Source organism: Canis aureus, chromosome 8 (assembly GCF_053574225.1).
Source record: "Canis aureus isolate CA01 chromosome 8, VMU_Caureus_v.1.0, whole genome shotgun sequence".
Lineage (NCBI taxonomy): Eukaryota > Metazoa > Chordata > Mammalia > Carnivora > Canidae > Canis > Canis aureus.
In genome coordinates, this window is record NC_135618.1 from 49,419,202 (window position 1) to 49,438,966 (window position 19,765).

At 43.6% G+C, this 19,765-nt stretch overlaps 1 protein-coding gene and 1 long non-coding RNA gene across 3 annotated transcripts; one reads left to right on the plus strand and one right to left on the minus strand.

Moving 5' to 3' along the window:
* Positions 1–1,620: 1,620 nt before the first annotated feature.
* LOC144318117 (uncharacterized) lies at positions 1,621–4,847 on the minus strand. The gene is made up of 3 exons (XR_013383959.1): positions 4,751–4,847; positions 4,328–4,478; positions 1,621–2,431 (listed from the first exon to the last, which is right to left on the minus strand). It is a non-coding gene; the product is annotated as an uncharacterized LOC144318117 (long non-coding RNA).
* A 4,196-nt stretch (positions 4,848–9,043) lies between these two features.
* MPV17L (MPV17 mitochondrial inner membrane protein like) lies at positions 9,044–19,558 on the plus strand. Of its 2 annotated transcripts, XM_077906729.1 has the most exons (4): positions 9,057–9,608; positions 12,988–13,058; positions 16,988–17,017; positions 17,099–19,558. In XM_077906729.1, exons 1-4 carry the CDS (start codon positions 9,293–9,295, stop codon positions 17,276–17,278), a joined length of 597 nt encoding a protein of 198 aa, XP_077762855.1. In that variant the 5' UTR covers positions 9,057–9,292; the 3' UTR covers positions 17,279–19,558. The 2 variants fall into 2 exon arrangements, with proteins under 2 accessions (XP_077762856.1, XP_077762855.1); XM_077906730.1 differs by lacking the exon at positions 12,988–13,058 and having other exon boundaries at positions 9,044–9,608.
* The last annotated feature ends 207 nt before the right edge of the window (positions 19,559–19,765 follow it).

Genomic DNA, 19,765 nt, shown 5'->3' on the forward strand with positions numbered 1-19,765 from the left:
TCTACCTTTTATTTGTTTCAGACTTATTTACATTTTATGAAATAATTCAGCCTTCTCTAAAACTTTATGCCCCAAAGGGTAAGGAACAAAAACATTAACATACAATAATTAAAGAGGAAAACATGTGCAAATGATCAATAAACACACATTAAAAAAATCATTACTACTGATCAAAAAATGCAAACATCAAATGAGATAGAATTTTTGCTTATCAAAGTAGCAAAGATTTTTTAAAATATTTATTTATTCATGAGAGACACAGAGAGGCAGAGACATAAACAGAGGGAGAAGCAGGCTCCCCATGGGGACCCCAATGCGGGACTTGATCCCAGGACCCCAGGATCAGGACCTAAGCCAAAGGCAGATGCTCAACTACTGAGCCACACAGGTGCCCCCCAAATATGTATTTCTTATTATAAATCACAATATCCCATGTTGGCACCCCCCCTAGTGGTTTTGTAGCAGAGTACCTCCAATGAGACACTGCCCCGTAACAGCCTGCCCTAGAGAGCAGATTTCCAGTAAATGCCACCACCCAGCAGGGCATTATAGCCACTGACCTTGCCATTCAGTGAGCCAGGACTATGCCCTCCCAACAAGGTCAGGATTCATGCCCTGGAGGGGGGGAGGGGTCTTTCTTGTGTGTTTTTATCTCAGTCCTGGCAGCAGGGCTGTCCTGTATGCCTCCTGTTTCTACACTCTTTAGATTTCTCTTATTATCTAAATCCTCCTTATTCCAATTCACCGTTAACAATTCCGTATAGAGTCAATCCTCATTATCTGTGGATTCCATATTTTCAAACTCAACTGCTTGCTAAAGTTTATTTGGAACCCCAGAATTCGTACTCCAGATGCTTTTGCTATTATTTGAAGGAATGCACATGCACAGAGCAGCTACACAGTTAAGTCAACCGGCTTGCATATTCCTGGCTGGAGTAGAACCTGGAGACACCGTGCCTTCATGTCACAGCTCTCAGATTGTAAATGAGTGTCCCTTTTTAAAAACATTTTTTATTTATTTTTAAATTTTTTATTTATTTATTCATGAGAGAGATAGAGAGAGAGGCAGAGCCATAGGCAGAGGCAGGCCTCCTGCAGGGATCCCAATGTGGGACTTGATCCCAGGACCCTGGGATCACGCCCTGAGCCAAAGGCAGACCCTCAACCACTGAGCCACCCAGACGTCCCGAGTGTCCCTTTCACAGTCTGTGTCGTGCCACCTTTTCCACATTGTTGTGCCATTAGTGAAATCGCTGCTTAAAAAGGCCGTCAAGCAGAGTGGTGAGGTGCTGTCTAGCATTCCTGAGTGCAAGAAGGCTGTCATGTGCCTTCAGGAGAAAACAGTGGTAGATAAGCTTTGTTCAGACATGAGTTATAACATTGTAGGCTGAGAGTTCAATGGCAATGAATCAACACTATATTAAACGAGGTGTCCTTCAACAGAAACACAAAGCCAAGTTTACGGGTCGATCGGTTGATGAAAATGCTGTGACCAGAGCCTCAATGGACCCCAACCCTGGAAAAGCCACAGTGCAACATTTGCTAATTTAAGTGTTCATAGCGAATTCATAGAATATAACTGCTTTGAAAAATAAGAATCCACTGTATTACCATTTTTTTAAAAGATTTTATTTGTTAGAGAGAGAGAGCACGAGTGAGCACAAGCAGGGGGAGAGAGAGAAGCAGACTCTTTGTGGAGCAGGGAGTTGGAGGAAGGGCTCAATCTCAGGACCCTACGATCATCACCTGAGCCAAAGGCAGACACTTAACCTACTGAACCCCTCAGGAGCCCCTGCTTTCCTTGTTCTAATTATGATGTGATTTCTCTGATTGAATCAGGCTGATTGATATAGTACTAAACTCATCCCCAGATCCGTATCCTACTAGTTATTTCTTCCACATTTTAGAAGAGTCATACATTTCCTATAGTAACTGGAGTTTCAGAGGTTCAAAAAAAGCATAAATGGAGAAGAAAAGTCTCCTAATTAATTCACCTTTTATATGGAAATTCTTAATTCATTTGCATTTTGAATATGCAGTATCTTTAAAGCTACCTCTTATGTTGGGTTTCCCATGATTTCAGATTTTTAAATTTCCTCTTTTTTTGATGTATTTTAGGAGGACTTACTTGGCAAAGCTATTTCCTTTCCCCAAAACGTCACAATGGAAAATTAATGAAATAAATTTAATTGCTCTATTATCCCACACCAATTGTGGGCAGAAGAGTTACTTAAAATAAAGGTGGTGAAAGCAGAGTTCCTGAGCCAGAGAAACACTCTACCTCAAATATTTCTTTCAAACAGCACCATTTCAAAATGCCAAGTTGTAGGTTGGAATCTATAAGGTCCACCATCCCTCTGGAGAAATCCATTGACGTGGCTTAGTGTTCTACTGGGGGCAGGAGAGAAGGATGAGGAAGTGTTCCAAACTTCTAAACAAGAGCAAAGAACAGATAACATTTTTAGCCTCGGTGTTTTGTTTCAGCTCTGGCCAACATAGAAACGCTCCCAAACCCATCGTATCTATCCAAACACCTTTCATACAATTTGTGTCAATGTCAAGGATGTGAAGAGTTGCTTAGAGACCCAATTTTAGGCATGGTTTTTCCACAGTAGAGCCGAAATGCAATGATTTCAAGACAGAATTGCTTAATATTGTTTCTGCTAATAGGAGAAACTGAGGATCTGGTGGGAAGCAGGCTTACAGCTTCTTCCCGCTCACTTTCTGATCTTTTCCAGCTGGAGCACCTGTTCTTTACCCCAGTGCGTGTTCAGACCGGGAGTCAGTAGTGGTGGTGCCTCTTACTCTTACCTCCATAATTTCAATTCCATTTGCCCATCCAAATAAAGATAACCTTAAAAAAAAAAAGATCTTTTTTTTTTGAGAGAGAGAGAGAACAGAACAGGGAGAGGGGCAGAAGGAGAAGCAGACTCACTGGCTGAGCTGGGAGTTGGACATGGGGCTGGATACCACAACCCTAGGATCATGACCTGAGCAGGCACTTAACCAACTGAGCCACTCAGGCACTCCAAAAATAACTTTTTTTAAAAAAAGATTTTATTTATTTATTCATGAGAGACAGAGAGGGAGGCAGAGACACAGGCAGAGGGAGAAGCAGGCTCCAGGCAGGAAGCCTGACATGGGACTGGATCCCAGGCCTCCAGGATCATGACCTGGACTGAAGGTGGCGCTAAACCGCTGAGCCACCTGGGCTGTCCTAAAAATAACTTTTAAAATGAAAGTCAGGGATCCCTGGGTGGCACAGCGGTTTGGCGCCTGCCTTTGGCCCAGAGTGTGATCCTGGAGACCCAGGATTGAGTCCCACATTGGGCTCCCGGTGCATGGAGCCTGCTTCTCCCTCTGCCTATGTCTCTGCCTCTCTCTCTCTCTCTCTCTCTGTGTCTCTAATAAATAAACAAAATATTTTAAAAAATAAAATAAATAAAAATAAATAAAAATAAAAAGAAAGTCATAGAGCAGAGCAGTCCCTCCCTCCCATTATCCCCAAGGGAATACTTTCCAAGACCCTCCAGTGGATGTCTGAACCCTCGGACAGTACTGAAAACATATATGCTGTGTCTTTTCCTATACATGCATCCCTATTGGTGTTTTAGAATATAGGGGAGGTTTGGAGGGGTGAGGTCTGGAGCTGGTGACCAAGAGAGAATTCTTGAGATGTCTTTGGTGCAAAACGGTGGTTTTATTAAAGCATGGGGACAGCACCCATGGGCAGAAAGAGCTGCTGCCCTGAGGTTGTGAGGGATGGTTGATTATATACCCAGGAGTTGGGGTAGGTAAAGAAAAGAGAGATTTTCAAAAGAATTTTTGTATGCTAAAGAGGACATAGGAGATATTGGAGGCCTTGCTATTGTCAAGTTAAGGTTGTTTTTTCTTCCACTAAAACATTAGTATTAAGATAGTTGGGAGTTTCCTTTTGGAAGTTAGGTTATTGATAAAAATACTTTTTCTTATAAATCACTAAGACATTTTGTAAACTGAGGCGGGACTCCTGTCTATAGAACTAGAATCTCTGTAAGTTGACTATTTGTTCTTCCTTTCCCTTAGCTTTAGGGCATCCAGGAATACCTGAGGAATGTCACATACATCCCACCCAGGAGTGGGGGCGTGGGGTTTGCAGGGTATGAGCTTGTGCTTTGTCCTCAGCTAGCCTTCTGCTCCCCATCACTATGATAAAGCTTAATTTATAAACCAGGCACAGTACGAGATTCACACTAATGATAAAGTAGAACAATTATAACTATAATCAGTAATAAATGTTACATGAATGTAATAAATCTCTCAAAATATTTTACTGTCCTGTACTCACCCTTCTGGTGATGATGTGCGGTGATAGAATGACTGCAGAATGAGAGGAGGTGATGTGAATGACATAGGCGCTGTGAGGGAAGGTTAGGCTACCATTGACCCTCTGATAATCCATCACAAGGCGGATCATCTGCTTCCTGACTGTGGTTGACCTATGGTCCCCGACAGCGCAAATAATGGGTGGGGTGGGGGTGGTAGTAATTAATGTAGTATGATTTGCATAACGCATAGCTCTCTTTTTTAAGAAAAAAAATTTAAATTTATTCACGAGAGACACACAGAGAGAGACAGAGACACAGGCAGAGAGAGAAGCAGGCTTCCCATGGGGAGCCCGATGCAGGACTCCATCCCAGGACCCCGGGATCACAACCTGAGCCAAAGGCTGACACTCAACTACTGAGCCACCCAGGTGTCCCAAGCATACCTCTTTTAATTCGTCTGTAGCCATGCTAAGCAAAGACTGTGTGCTTGCTGGGCATACCCAGCTTCAAGTCGACCCAGCCTCTTCCATTTGGATCTCTACTGGAGAAATTCTAGAGTAAGCATTCTGGAATGAAAGGGTGGGAAGGAAAGAGGGAGGGTTCCATAGTATCCTTGTCAGCCTCCCTTTGAGCCTCATTTCAGGTGACAAGGAGGAAGATGGTTTTCTGCTCTGTATCCATAACCAGAAACAAGTGATGTCTTAGAGGTGATCTTGGAAGGGTTTGAGGAGCTTCAGGGACCTTTTTTAAAAAAAAGATTTTATTTATTTATTGGAGAGAGAGAGAGAGAGAGAGAGAGAAAACGAGTGTGGGGGGGGGGGACAGAGGGAGAGGGAGAAGCAGACTCCCTCCCAGGATCCCGAGATCATGACCTGAGCTGAAGGCAGATGCTTAACCGACTGAGTCACCCAGGCACCTCTCTTTTTTTTTAAATATAAATTTTATTTATTTATTCATGAGAGACATAGACACAGAGAGAGGCAGAGACAGAAACAGGCTCCACGCAGGGAGCCCGACATGGGACTGGATCCCAGGTCTCCAGGATCATGTCCTGGTCTGAAGGCGGCGCTAAACCCCTGAGCCATGGGGGCTGCCCAAGGAACCTCTCTTTTGTTTTTTCTTTTTGAGGGGTAGCCTTAACTGATTGCTTCCTCTGCTCTTTGTAAAACAGACCTGTCTTGCAGCCTTTTAAGCATAGAAGCCTTCAGTTTGTCAGTAGAAATTTCAGAGAAATTTTCAAGAGGGGATAGAAGATTTTAGACACCGTGGCCCACAGGGTGGTTCTTATGAAGCCCTTATTCATTTAAATAAAAAGAAATAATAGCTGCTACAATAAGCTTCTTTGTAATCATCCTAATGTGTTTTTAATGTGATCCTTAGTTGTACATTGAAACTCAGTTCCCACATCAGGGCTTATTCCCTGCTGAAATTCTTCCTCAAAAAATTCCTTTTACATTTTAACACGGTGCTCCATTCTCCAAGTTATCCCCTACTGTTCAGAGATATTAATGTCACATGGAATGTGTTGCCTCATTGTTGCCAGAGGGCTCCAAATCACAGCTTGCACAGATGATGAAGCATCAATGTAATGAATTAATTTATCTTAGAGCATCTCCTCTTTTTTGAAGGCCATGTGGGTCCTTCAGCATTTGCTTGAGTAATAGATTGTCCTTAATGACTGGTTTTTTTCTTGTTCTTAAGAAGAGACAAATATATAGCAACCCATGTTGAACCATCTCAGCCTTCTCGGTATTTATTTATCTTTCAACTCCCATTAAGCAAATATGTTGAGCTGCTTGATAAAGATCACCATAGATTTTGGAGGATGTATGTCCCTGCAGATTGTTTCCAATCCCCTCCCTCACTAGGGTTCTAGGAGAAATAATGAGTTCAGGTGTTGGGTGCCTCATAGATAACAGACATATGTAGCGGGCTCTCACCAAAGGGGTGCCAGATTTAGCAAAATAAACTTAAAAAATAGAGAGTGCCCATTAACTTTGAGTTTCAGATGAGCAGTGAAAATTTTTTATTATAAGTGTGTTCCAAATATTGTATGGGGCATACTTAGACTTATGCTAAAAAGTTATGCATTGTTCATCTGAAATTTCAAAGTTAATTGGGCATCTTGTATTTTACATGGCCACCACGCCAATCCCTCCCCACCCCACTTTCCTGCTTGTGGTCTCCAATTTTGCTCTATTTTTCTCTCTAATAAATTTGGTCAAGGGAGTGGTGTAGGAATCATCTGGGATATTTTCTTGTATTCATAATGAAGGCCACAATCTCCTCTAGGCAGCAATTAGATTTTTAAAAAAGGCATTGCAAATACAAATCCTTGCCACAAGCATAGAGTTTAGTGCGTGGCATATAATAGTACTCAAGACTATTGATCTATTGAGTGAATGAATGAAAAAGTGCTGGACAAACAGTCCTTATGCATACGCATTGAGAAACAGGCGGTTTGATGTCAGCTAACATGATCAATTGCTGTCGGAAGAGATCAGAAGGGTTACAGAGAAGGAAGACATGATAAAAGGGGGTACAGTAGGCTGAATAATGGCCCTCCAAAGATGTTCTGTCTGAACCCCCAGGATGTGTGAATACATTATTTTACACAGCAAAAGGGACTTTGTAGATGATTCTCGACATAAGATATGGAGATTATCCTGGATTATCCAGTTGGGCTGAATGTAATCACAAAGGTCCTTCTAAGAGGGAGACAGGCAGGTCAGAGTCAGAAATGATTGCCAATAGAATGAGGGGGGGGGGCAGGGGTGTGGGATGCCTGGCTGTTGACTTGAAGCAAGAAGAAAGGGTCAAAGACCACAAAAATTGGCAGATTTCCAAGAATTGAAGAGAATGGGTGTTATTAGTCAGCTAGGGCTGCCAGAATAAAAAACAACAGACTAGGTGGGTTAAAAAATAAATTTATTTTCTCACAGTTCAGAAGGCTGGAAGTCCAAGGTCTAGGTGTCAGCTGAGCTGATTTCTCCGGAGGCTTCTCTTCTTGGCTTGCAGGTGGCCTCCTTCTCACTGTGTCCCCACACTACCTTTCCTCTGTGCATGCACTGCCCGGGTGCTTCTTTGTGCGTGTCCAAATTCCCTCCTTTTCTTCCTTTTTTAAAAATATTTTATTTATTTATTCATGAGAGACAAACAGAGAGATAGAGGGGAGAGACACAGGCAGAGGGAGAAGCAGGCTCCCTGTGGGGAGCCCGATGCAGGACTTGATCCCAGGACCCCAGGATCACGCCCTGAGCCGAAGGCAGATGCTCAACCGCTGAGCCACCCAGGCATCCCCAAATTCCCTCTCCTTATTAGGACACCAGTCAGCTTGCTTGGTCCCATCCTATCATTATCCAATCACCTCTTTAAAGGCCCTATCTCCAAAGCAGTCACATCCTGGGATCCTGGGGGTTAGGGCTCCAACATATGAATTTGGGGAGGCATATAATTCAGCCCATAACAATAAGGAGGTCAAGTGGAGGAAGTCTGCAAAATAACCCCAGCTCCCTAGAGTGGAGACTAAGACCATAGATAACATAATAATTCAGTGCAATGCAAAATGATCCAGACCAGGATGCCAGACTGGAGGCCAGACTGGAAAAAAGGACTTTAGTGGGACAACTGGCAACAATTTGAATAAGGTCTGTAGATTAGGTAATAGTATTACATCAGCGATTAGTGTCTGGTTTTGATCATTGTACTATGGTTATTATGCAAGATGTCAGTATTTGGGGAAGCTTGGGTATGCCTGTATGGGAACTCCGTACTACTTTTGCAACTTTTTTTTTCTAAGTCTGGAATCATCTCGAAATGAAGAGTTAAAATTAAAACAAATTAAAACGAGGGGCACCCTATTCTCTCCTTCTCCTTCTGGCCCTCCCCTGCCATTCTGAGCTCTCTCTTTCTCTTGCTCTCAAATAAACTAAATCTTTAAAAAATTAAAATGAAATAAAAGAGGGTAGCTGGGGGATCCCTGGGTGGCTCAGCGGTTTGGTGCCTGCCTTTGGCCCAGGGCGCGATCCTGGAGTCCCAGGATGGAGTCTTGCGTCGGCCTCCTGGAATGGGGCCTGCTTCTCCCTCTGCCTGTGTCTCTGCCTTCTTTCTCTCTCTTTCTCTCTCTCTTTCTCTATGATGAATAAATAAAATCTTAAAAAAAAGAGGGTAGCTGAATAGAAGAGAGAAAGAGACAGAGAATGAGGATGGGCTTGGATGTGTCAATGAAGAAATTAAAAACAAGGAAGGAGGAAAAGAAGCAAGGAGGGCTGAGATGGTTATCTGGGGCTGGGGTCCCCAGTGACCCCCTCCTTCTGGGACACTGCCTGGGAGCCCAGCATGTTTTGCGAGGCAATATTCAGTGAGTCCCACACTGAAGAGAAGGCAGTAGGTACCCCCCTCTTACCTTACGGGAGCTCCCGTTCAGAAAAGGCTTCACATGTGAACTTCTGGATTTGTCTCCTAAGCGACCCAACAGCGTGTTGTGTGCATTGAAAGGGTGACTTGTTTGCACATTAACATTACACCGTCCTCTTGGTAACTGGGTTTTGGTATCCCTTCTTCCTTCACCCCTTGTCTTCCCATCTCTTTCAACTTTTTTTTTTTTTTTTGAGATATAATCACAGGCCAAAGAAGCGCACACCCAAGTCACTTCGCATCCCCCCCACCCCAACCCCCACCCCTACCCCCACCCCCACCCCACAGCCTCCGACAAGCGCTAGCCTACTTTCTGTCGATGCACGAGCCTGCTCTGGACATTTCAGGGAAACGGATCCCGCATTCGGTGCACCGGCCCGCGTTTCCAAGGCTCGGCCCCGCGGCCACGGGATTGGAGCGCGCGGACTGGGTGTGCGCCGGGCGCCCAATGGCTCGGGAGCATCCGCGAGGACAGGTGCAGGTGGCGGAGGCGGCGCGCAGGGCCGGGCGCGGGCGGGCGTGGCCCGGGGAGCTGGCGCCGCGGTCGCTGGGCACCCCCCCACCCCCCCATGGGCATGGCTGGCTGGTGGCGGGCGCTGCTGCGCGCGGCCCGGCGCTACCCGTGGCCCACCAACGTGCTGCTCTACGCGGCGCTCTTCTCCGCCGGAGACGCGCTGCAGCAACGGCTACGGGGCGCTCCGGCCGACTGGCAGCAGACGCGGCGCGTGGCCACCGTGGCCGTGACCTTCCACGGCAACTTCAACTACGTGTGGCTGCGCCTGCTGGAGCGCGCGCTGCCGGGCCGTGCGCCGCGCGCGGTGCTGGCCAAGGTGCTGTGCGACCAGGCGATCGGCGGGCCGGTGGCCGTCTCGGCCTTCTATGCAGGTGAGGGGCCCGGGGCGGGGATGGAGCGGGAGAGCCAGGGGCTGGGGGGGGGGCGCCCAGGGCTGGAAGCAAGCCATGGGGTCCGGGTGGGGGTGGGGATGCGCACAGGACTGCAGGGGCGGAGCTGGGGGTCCAGGTGCAAGAGCTGAGAAGTGTGGCAACCAGGGAGTAAGTGGGAGAAGTTGAGAGGTGGCGCCTAGGAGGGAGCCAGGGGCCAGGACCACGGTTGGGACACTGCGGTGGTCGTGCATGCTCGGTGGGGGCCCGGGGCATCAGCTAGAACTGGAGGGAGGCAGAGCTGGAGGGGAGGTCCATTCCCCCCCTGAAAAAGGTCCACATGAACGTCAAGATCACAGCCAGTGGCCCTGGAGGCTGCAACCCCTGTGACCCAGTTGTGGGACAGGCCTGTCCTGCTCCTGGGAAAATCCGAGCCTGGGGCGACGGGCCTCCTTACCAGGGGCGCACACTCCTTTTCTTTTTATTTTTTTATTTTTTATTTTTTTTTTTATTGGTGTTCAATTTACTAACATACAGAATAACACCCAGTGCCCGTCACCCATTCACTCCCACCCCCCACTCCTTTCTAACACACCGACCAAGTGCGCTGCGGGGCTGCTGCGGGACCCCGGGAGCAGAGCAGGTGCAACCGGAGGTAGGAACAGATTCCCCCAGAAAACTCATGCTCAAGGCCTTAGTCCTGCTTTGGTAACAAGATTTTCCACTGGGGGTCCCGTCCGGTCTACGAAAAGCCAAGAAAATGTGAGTGGACCTTGGACCCTGCCTTGGAGAACTCTCGCCTGTGAAAAGTCTGGGAGGCCCTTCCTCTGAAAATCACCCTGAGGCCTAAAGATCTGACTTTGGGAAGCTTCCTTAGGGCCTTACAGACCAAAAACAATGGGAGGGGCTCTGTAGCCTCCATCCTCCTAGCAGTTTCCATAGCCAGTAAAGGAGAAGGGTGGGGGACTGTCACCAATTCCTCAAGAAAATCCTGGGCCTGACCCTGGCATTGGGGATAACATATCCTCCCCCTACCCAAAGATGATCTTCTTTTCATTGGCTGCCAGTGCCTTCTAAACCAGGTCATGGGGGTGGGGGTGGGGTGTCACTCAGCACCTTGAAGAAACCTACACTGCCCTGTGGATCTTATTTTGGGGATCCAGATCTGGTTCCTTTCCTCATCAACCCCTCAGGACGTATGAAGAACCTGGTTGCCTGTTGTAGTCTCAGCCGGACCACATGGATGATGCGGTTAGTGGGGTCAGTAAAATAAAGGACCTGGGAGCCATGGCTGTCGGGTGCCTGGTCCCAAGATGTGTGACTTTGGGGGCATATCTGCAAAGAGGCTCCTCATGCCCATGACTGCAATTGCCTTGAACTCCAGTGAAGGAGTTGGGACCTAGGGGCTGGACCTCGAGGAACCAGTTTCCTGTTTTGTTTTATTTATTTATTTTTAAAAATTTTTGTTTATTTATTCATGAGAGACACATAGAGAGACAGAGACATGGGCAGAGGGAGAAGCAGGCTCCCTGCAGGGAGCCTGATGTGGGACTTGATCCTAGGACCTGATCATGACCTGAGCCAAAGGCAGACGCCCAACCACTGAGCCACCTAGGTGCCCCCAGGTTCCCATTTTAATCCTCCAACAACCCAGTGAGGCAGGCACTCTTTGCTATTCTTGTGTTACAGATAAGAACACAGTCTCAAAGGGGGTTCAGTGACTTGCCCCAAAACAACATAATCCATGCTGTGATGTTCATCTTGAATGTTGTCCGTATGTCTGTAAGCCAGAAAGATGCTGCAGGAACCCAGCTCCCGGAGCATTGTGATTTAAGTCTGAGGCTCCCAGAACACGGATTCCTACCCAGATGGCTGCTTTGTTTTGCTTTTAGATTTCTGGCCCGATTTCCCTCTCCTCCTGTGAAAGTGAAGGGGGGGACTGGATGGGTTGGATGTTTGTTCAAGGAACTTCCAACCTAGAAATTGCCTATATCAGGTGATCTTTTGTGCTGGGGCCGCCTTGGGGATCTCAGATTGTGATGGAGAGGTCTGGCTCAGAATCCGTACCTCAGTAGGACTTGGTCCGGTATTAACCTCCCAGAGCTCATTTCCGCCTCTGTAACTCCCAACCTCAGCGGATTGTATGGGGGAGGGGGGTGGTCAAATGAAATAAGGCACAGAAAGTGCTTAGTGCTTAATTAGTGCTTGGTAAGTAGAACCCGATATTACCAATATATGCCTGGGGATTCTTATAAATCCTGTTCTCAGAATCCCTTGCATTTAACTAAAAAAACCCTTGTTTCCCCTTCCTCCTAATCGGATTTGAAGGAGACTTTTTAAAGCACTTTTATTTTTACTCCTTCCTAAAATAGGAGGATTTTTGTCTTTGCTCCCTGAATTTCTTTTCAGGGTTGTTGAACATGCAAAGTTTTCAGAATGTTTTTAGAAAGGCTGAATTGGTGTTCTGCTTTCAAATTCTGATTAGAATAATTCTGATTAGAATGCTGATGGGAACTTTATAGTTGCCGGAATACCCAGGAGGTCCATCAGCCTTTTTTTATTCTTTAAAAAGAAGGAAATTAAGTGTCTAAAATTTTATTTATTTACTTAAAGGCTTTATTTATTCATGAGAGAGAGAGAGATATTGAGAATGAGCTAGAGCACAAGCCAGGGGGAGGGGCAGAGGCAGAGGGAGAAGCAGACTCTGATGAGTTGGGAGCCCAGTGGGGGCTCAATCCCAGGACCACGGGATCATGTCCTGAGCCAAAGACAAACATTTAACAGACTAAGCCATCCAGGCGACCCTAAATTTTTAAAATGCTAAACATTTTTAAACATTTAAAATGTTAAACATTTTAAAACATTTTAACATTTAAAATGTTAAAACATTTTAAAACATTTTAAAAAATGTTAAACATTTTACAAAAAGTTTGGAAGGCAGAGAAGTCACCAATTGCCCTATCTGAATGCTGTGGGTTCTCTTACTACATATCTATATATCTATATATATATGGTGTATATATATGGTATATATATGTGTGTATATATATATATGGTATATGTATATGGTATACATATATATATACCTATTAGCTATCTTTCTGCTATTATGTTTATACTCTGCTATTTTCACTTCATATTTATCATTCCTTTAAGATTTATCTGGTTTTATTTTTTAAATTCCATATATATTTTAAAAAGATTTATCTAGTTTTAGAATGGAGTTCATGTTGTTTTCACTGTTGGATCAGAAGGGATATAATGAATAAAAGATACATACTGGTGGGTACTTTGCATATTGAAAGAGAAAACTTGAACTGTTATACAGTGTTCTTCCTACTGAGTCTTGCAAAATCCTTGTGGTGCCTGTTTTTACAAATAGGTATGAGTATTCTCCAGGAAAAGGATGATATATTTTTGGACCTGAAAAAGAAATTTTGGAATACATACAAGGTAAGACAGACTTTTGAAAAGGTAATCAAGATCTTTTAGTATATTTGTAACTTTAAATACATTTTAAGAAAAATATTCTTTTTTTTAAAGGTTTATTTATTTATCTGAGAGAGAGAGTGTGCACAAGCAGGGTGAGGGAGAGGGAGAAGCAAGCAGAAGGAGAGGGAGAAGCAGGCTCCCTGCTGAGCAGAAAGCCCAGCACAGGGCTCTTCCAGGACCCCCAGATCATGACCTGAGCTGAAGGCAGACACTTAACTGACTGAGCCACCCAGGAGCCCTAAGGAAGCTATTCTTAATTTAGGGCTCCAGTGGGTTGGCACAAAGGAACAATATTTTGATGAAGAGATCTAAATTTTTTTTTAAAGATTTTATTTATTCGTGAGAGACACACAGAGAGAGGCAGAGACACAGGCAGGGGGGAAAACAGGCTCCTTGCAAGGAGCCTGATGCAGGACTCAGATCCCAGGACCCTGGGATCATGACATGAGCTGAAGGCAGATGCTCAACTACTGAGCCACCCAGGTGCCCCTTAAATTTGTTTTGAAAGAGAAATGAGAAGAGGCTTTAAGGGTGTCATACATGAGTGTCTCTGAGTTTTAGTCGACGTTCACACAATTCCTGTTTTTTTAAGGTTACTCTTGTTAGTGATTACAGTTCATTTAGTGCATTTTGGAGCCAAAGAGATTACTGCAAAATAGGAAAAGTAGAATCTGAGTGGTTAATGGAATCATTCCCATTTGGAGCATATGTTCCCAGGTGTACATTCTGCTCAGTCTGTGTGAAGGATAATGTTTCCCAAGATTACTTCTAGGCTTGAAGTAAGTCACCTGTTGTACTGTTTGCTCAATGCAAATATACACAACCCAGTCCAACAAATATTTATTAACTCATTCAATTAAGATTTATTGAGCAGTATCCATAAGGCCTGGCAAATTCAGGGGTGCTTTCCATCTCTGGCCTAGAGGATGTTTGATTTACTAATCCCAATGGAGTGAATTTTCAGGATTGCAGAATGTACACAGACTGGCCTTGGGCTTCACATGTACTTAATTCCCTATCAGAAGCAGTGCCAACCCACACCTGGCTATCGCCCGTCCTGCTTCTGGAATCTTCTACTGAGTTACACTGAGCTCCAGAATCAGCATTGCCCACTTGGTGGTTGGAAGTGGATGGTAGGGAGCGTGCAAGCCACATGCTCAGGGACAGTTTCTTCTTCCTTTAAGCAGAAAGTGTGTTCAGAACTCGATAACTTCTCTTGGGGCAGAAGTTGTGAGTCCAATGCGACATCCAAGTATAATTTTCTTCTGCTTGATTTTGAAAAAAGGAACACGTTTTCCCAGTATATCATGGATCCTATGGAGGATATACGTTTAACTTTTTTTTTTTTTTTTTAAGCAAGCAAGAATTGGGAAAGCAAGAGGCTTTAAGCAGGGATTTGGAGATGCTTCAGATCCCCCTCCCTTAATGAAGACACACAGGCCACCTTTGTTGAGTGTTAAATACCATACCGAAGATCCTGAACATCAGTAATAGTGACAGGAGAAAGCAGCTAGAGCTAGGGATATTAGATATGGAAGAAACTGGGTTCAAACCAGGCTCTCAAGTCAATCTTGATCAATGAAACCAGGAGCACAAACATTAGGAATTGAAAGATAAGAAGACAATTTGTCGCGAGGGGTGCCTGGGTGGCTCAGTTGGTTAAGCATCTGCCTGCGGCTCAGGTCACGATCCTGGGGTCCTAGGGTCCAGCCCCACATCAGGCTCCCTGCTCAGAGGGGAGCCTGGTTCTCCCTCTCCTCTTTGCTTGTGCTATCCTGGTCACTGTTTCTGTCTGTCTGTCTCTCTCTCAAATAAATAAGTACAATCTTAAAAAAAAAAAAAAAAGAATCTGTCACAAAAGGCTTTTTTGTAGCCCAAGCCCACTCGTATGAGTGAGAATAGAATTGCTTGGAATCAAGACCCTGCCCAATCCAAGTTCTTTGGATGAAGGTAGAAAGGACATTCCTACTTTATTTGTTATTTACATGTAGGTAGTACTTGTTGGTTGGTTGGTTGGTTGGTTGGTTGGTTTTTGTGCAGATGGCATGAAATTTCTGTCTCTTTTCACCAGCCACAAGGTGGTGGGGGGGAGCTTAGGTAAATTACCTCTTAGAAATTTGTCTGATGTTACATCTGTCTCTATTATAGTTTTTAAAAACTTTAATTTGGAAATAATTTCAAACTGATGAAAAAGTAACAAGAATAGTTCAGTGAATACCCTTTACCCATAGTTAACAGTTTGCCTGTTTCTTTTATTTTTTCTTGGCTCGATCTATCTCTCCATCCACCTTTCTGTCTGTTTCTCCAAAGCATTTGAGAGTAAGTTACACACAGAATTACCCTTTGCCCTATATACTTGATCTATTTTCTAAGAATAAGTGTGTTCTTTTTTTAAAGATTTTATTTATTTATTCATGAAAGACACAGAGAGACAGAGGCAGAGACACAGGCAGACACAGAAGCAGGCTCCCTCCAGATGCGGGACTTGATTCCAGGACCTCAGGATCACGCCCTGAACCAAAGGCAGATGTTCAACCACTGAGCCTCCCAAGTGCCCCTAAGTGTGTTCTTTTGTATAACTACAGCAGAGTTAGCAACTTCAGTACATTTAACAAAAGTAATAATCTTTTGATCTCATCCACCATCCTCTGCCATGTTTGTCAATTGACTACCTGATGGTCTCTCTAGCATTTCTTTTTCCTTCTGGCCCAGGATCCAGCCTAGGGTCAGGTAGTGCATTTAGTTGCCAGGTCTCTTTAGTCTCCATTAATTGTATTTCCTTGGCCTTGTTTTATCTATTACAACACTAATATTTTTGAAGAATACAGTTCTGTTTCCCCTCCCCCTAAAACCAACAACGACGACGACAGCAAAGCATTCCCTTTTTGGAGACATTTTGTAATATGCAAGAACGTCAGCTAAACTTATTCTACAGCAGGAAATAGTATATGTTATTCGTCTCACATTTTTTTAATAAAAAAATAAAACATTTTATTTATTTTATTTTTAAAAAGATTTTATTTATTTATTCATGAGAGACACACAGAGAGAAGTAGAGACACAGGAAGCAGGCTCCATGCAGGAAGCCCGATGTGGGACTCGATCCCGGGTCTCCAGGATCAGGCCCTGGGCTGAAGTCAGTGCTAAACCGCTGAGTCACCCGGGCTGCCCAAAAACAAACATTTTAGATAAAATTAGAGTCACCCCTGGCTCTCATTGCACGAAATAGTAGAAGATATTATTGATATTATTTTTAAAGATTTTATTTATTTGAGAGAAAGAGAGGGAGCAAGAGAGAACAAGGGGAGAGAACAGGGGGGAGGGGGAGGAGCAGGCTCCTCGCTGAGCAGGGAGCCCAACATGGGGCTCAATCCCAGGACCCTGGGATCATGACCTGAGCCAAAGGCAGATGCTTATTTGATGAGCCACTTGGGCACCCCAGTAGAAGATATTATTAACAAATCATCCAATAAAAAATGATCAATTTAAAACTTTATTGATGATCCTCTTATAAATACATTCCTGCAGCATTTGCTTGGGCTAACAGGAAAACCACAGCGTACGTATATGTTTTTTGTTTTTTTTTTTTGGTATATGTTATTTTGAAAGCGGCTGTTTAACAGAACTGGTACTGATTCTGGTAGCCTTTTCATTCCGCACCTGTACATTTGACTAATATAATCGTCTCATACCTAAAAGCTCTTTGCACAGCTCCCACCCTCTTCTACTTGAGAGACTTTAAGCAGTCTGATTTAATCCGCTTAGCCTGAAATACAATATCACCTCTGGGTTCTCTCCACCTGGTATTTCTTCATCTCTCATAGAATGAGCAGTGGGATTGTTTCTTGTGGGATTACAAGGCATTCTAATGGAGTTTTTCTGTATTTCAGAGCGGTCTGGTGTACTGGCCTTTTGTGCAGGTGAGTCTCCAACTCCTTGGAATGCTAAATCAAGGCTGTGGTTGACACGGAGCCCTGGCACACTCTTTCTTTCTGTTTCAGCTCACCAACTTCAGCCTGGTTCCTGTTCACTGGAGGACAGCTTACACTGGACTTTGTGGTTTTCTGTGGGCTACATTCCTCTGCTTTTCGCAACAGAGTGGCGATGGCACGTTCAAGTCTGCTTTCACCTTCCTTCATGTGAAGGAGGCCAATGCACTTGAGAGATCCCCTAAGAAATGAGAAGCCAAGGACTCCCTGACAACGATTTCCTTTCCTTTCCTTCCTTCCTTCCTCCCTCCCTCCCTCCCTCCCTCCCTCCCTTCCTTCCTTCCTTCCTTCCTTCCTTCCTTCCTTTCTTTCTCTCTCCAGAGAATTGCATGCAGATGAAAGAGTCTACTTACCAATTATAGGCTCCATTTTGGAGAAGGACTATTCCATCAATTCAATTGTTTCATTATCCATGAGTACTTTAAATTTTATCCAAACTTTTTTTTTCTCATCTTGGTCTGAAAGTCTCACTTCTCTAATATTTTTACTTCTCTAATTCTCTGGCTAGTACTGGTTAACAGTGATACCATGGCATTTAGCAGTTATTATGATTTCTATTCTAATATTTTAATGCCAGCTGATTTAAAAACCTGTTTTGAGGGATCCCTGGGTGGCGCAGCGGTTTGGCGCCTGCCTTTGGCCCAGGGCGCGATCCTGGAGACCCAGGACGAATCCCACGTCGGGCTCCCAGTGCATGGAGCCTGCCTCTCCCTCTGTCTATGTCTCTGCCTCTCTCTCTCTCTGTGACTATCATAAATAATAAATAAAAAAAAAAACATAAAACCTTTAAAAAAAAAAAAACTGTTTTGATTGTATACATTTTGCTTCTAAAATCTCAGGTTATCTCCTGAACACTTTTGGATCACTTTGACTTTTATACCCCAAACAGTCCTTAGAGTAAATTTCTATTTACATAGAGCTCAAAGAGAAGATTGGATAACCGAATTTTTTCCCTCAAAATACTTTGTATAATAATTTATTGTTACACTAACACCCAGTTCTGTAAGTACATTTTATGCTGTCAAAAAAAAAAATAGAATCTGATTGGTGTGTCTCATATAGAATGTATTTTATGGATGTCTTCTACTTTTGTAATTTCAAAGTTCAGCGCTTTTTAGTTCATGTGTTCTAGTTTTGAGCATATTCAATGGACTGAAGTGCTCCATTTTTTAGAGATAGGAAATTTACAAAATTTCTGGCATCTTAAAGACGTATATTGGGCAAAGTTTCTAAGAAAATAAACAATTTTTCTTCCTCTGGAAGAAAAAACTCTATTCCATAGGTTTCCAGGGAAAACAGTTACCCCAAATTTCACATTGAGGCTATATTTTTAAAAATCAGTGCTTTCCAGGGGTACTTGGGTGGCTCAGTTGTTATGCATCCGATCTTGCTCTTAGCTAGGTCTCAATCGACAGGTCATGAGTTTGAGCCTCTTGCTGGGCTCCACACTGGGCATTGAGCCTACTTAAAAAAAAAATCAATGCTTTCCAATAAATTTTTATCAATAATCTTTAAGTTAGACATGAGACACTTGATCCAGACTTTCAGATTTACTCAGTTTGTCTAACCTCAAAACTAGTTGGTCTAAAAATGATATGCATTATCTCAAGAAGTTTCAGCAAACTTCACTTAAGAATTCTATCACAATGCTGCTGCTTCTAGAGGAGTATTTCATGGATTTTAGAATGGGAAATGTTAAAGCATTCACCTTGCAGATTTGTGTTTAAGATTAATTTAAGAATATATCCTTAAATTTTTATGCATATAATTTATATAATTTGTAATGTAAATTTATGTAGCTCATAAGTATATAATGTCTATGATTTATTTCAATTTAATAAGAATTAATATATTTTACATTATTGGGGCAATAGTAAGGAAATTTGTAGATAGCTTCCTTCTAAAATAATTTGTTATTTACATTGTTTGGAAAATACAACAGAATATGTACAATGGAAAAGCTATCTCATAATACCTAAGGCAAATTTTATTCTTAAAAAAAGTGTATCTTGAGATCCCTGGGTGGCTCAGCAATTTAGCACCGCCTTCAGCCCAGGGCGTGATCCTGGAGACCCGGGATTGAGTCCCACTAGGGCTCCCTGCATGGAGCCTGCTTCTCCCTCTGCCTGTGTCTCTGCCTCTCTCTTTCTCTGTGTCTCTCATAAACAAATAAATAAAATCTTAAAAAAAAAAAGTGTATCTTGAGTAACTATGCTAAAGTATTACCTGGTAATCTTTTAGATGAGCTTCAAAATTACTTTTATGATGGGAGAATAATGTTTGCATTTTGTATGAAACTAATTGGGAAAACAGACCTTGTTTATACCGTCAAGGGGAAAAAGGCTTATAGAGTATGTATGCTCTGAATTTTTGCAAGTAACAGACTTCTGATTTGTATGCAATTGTACTTTTACATTTTAGTGTGAGAAATGAAAATTATCCCAAGTAATACAATATTTGTCTATTTTAAAATGCTGCCAATCTTGGTAAAATGCCCTCTAAATCTTCCTGGATTTGGAACCCAGCAGGTGACTCCTACTCTTCCTCCCGATTCTCCCATTCCGTAAGATTTCTTTAACTTGAGTGTGTGTTGCCTCACTGTGTACTTCTGGCCCTGGGCTTGCTCAAGCAAAGGCAAAGCCTATAATTTGTTTCCCTTAACAGAGCTGAGGCAGACTG

Bases quoted from the DNA above. Each gene is read 5' to 3' on its own strand.
- MPV17L (XM_077906729.1), top strand. From the start codon at position 9,293: ATGGGCATGGCTGGCTGGTGGCGGGCGCTGCTGCGCGCGGCCCGGCGC. The intron at 9,609-12,987 runs GTGAGGGGCCCG...TTTTACAAATAG, and splicing joins CGTCTCGGCCTTCTATGCAG to GTATGAGTATTCTCCAGGAA. The intron at 13,059-16,987 runs GTAAGACAGACT...TCTGTATTTCAG, and splicing joins AATTTTGGAATACATACAAG to AGCGGTCTGGTGTACTGGCC.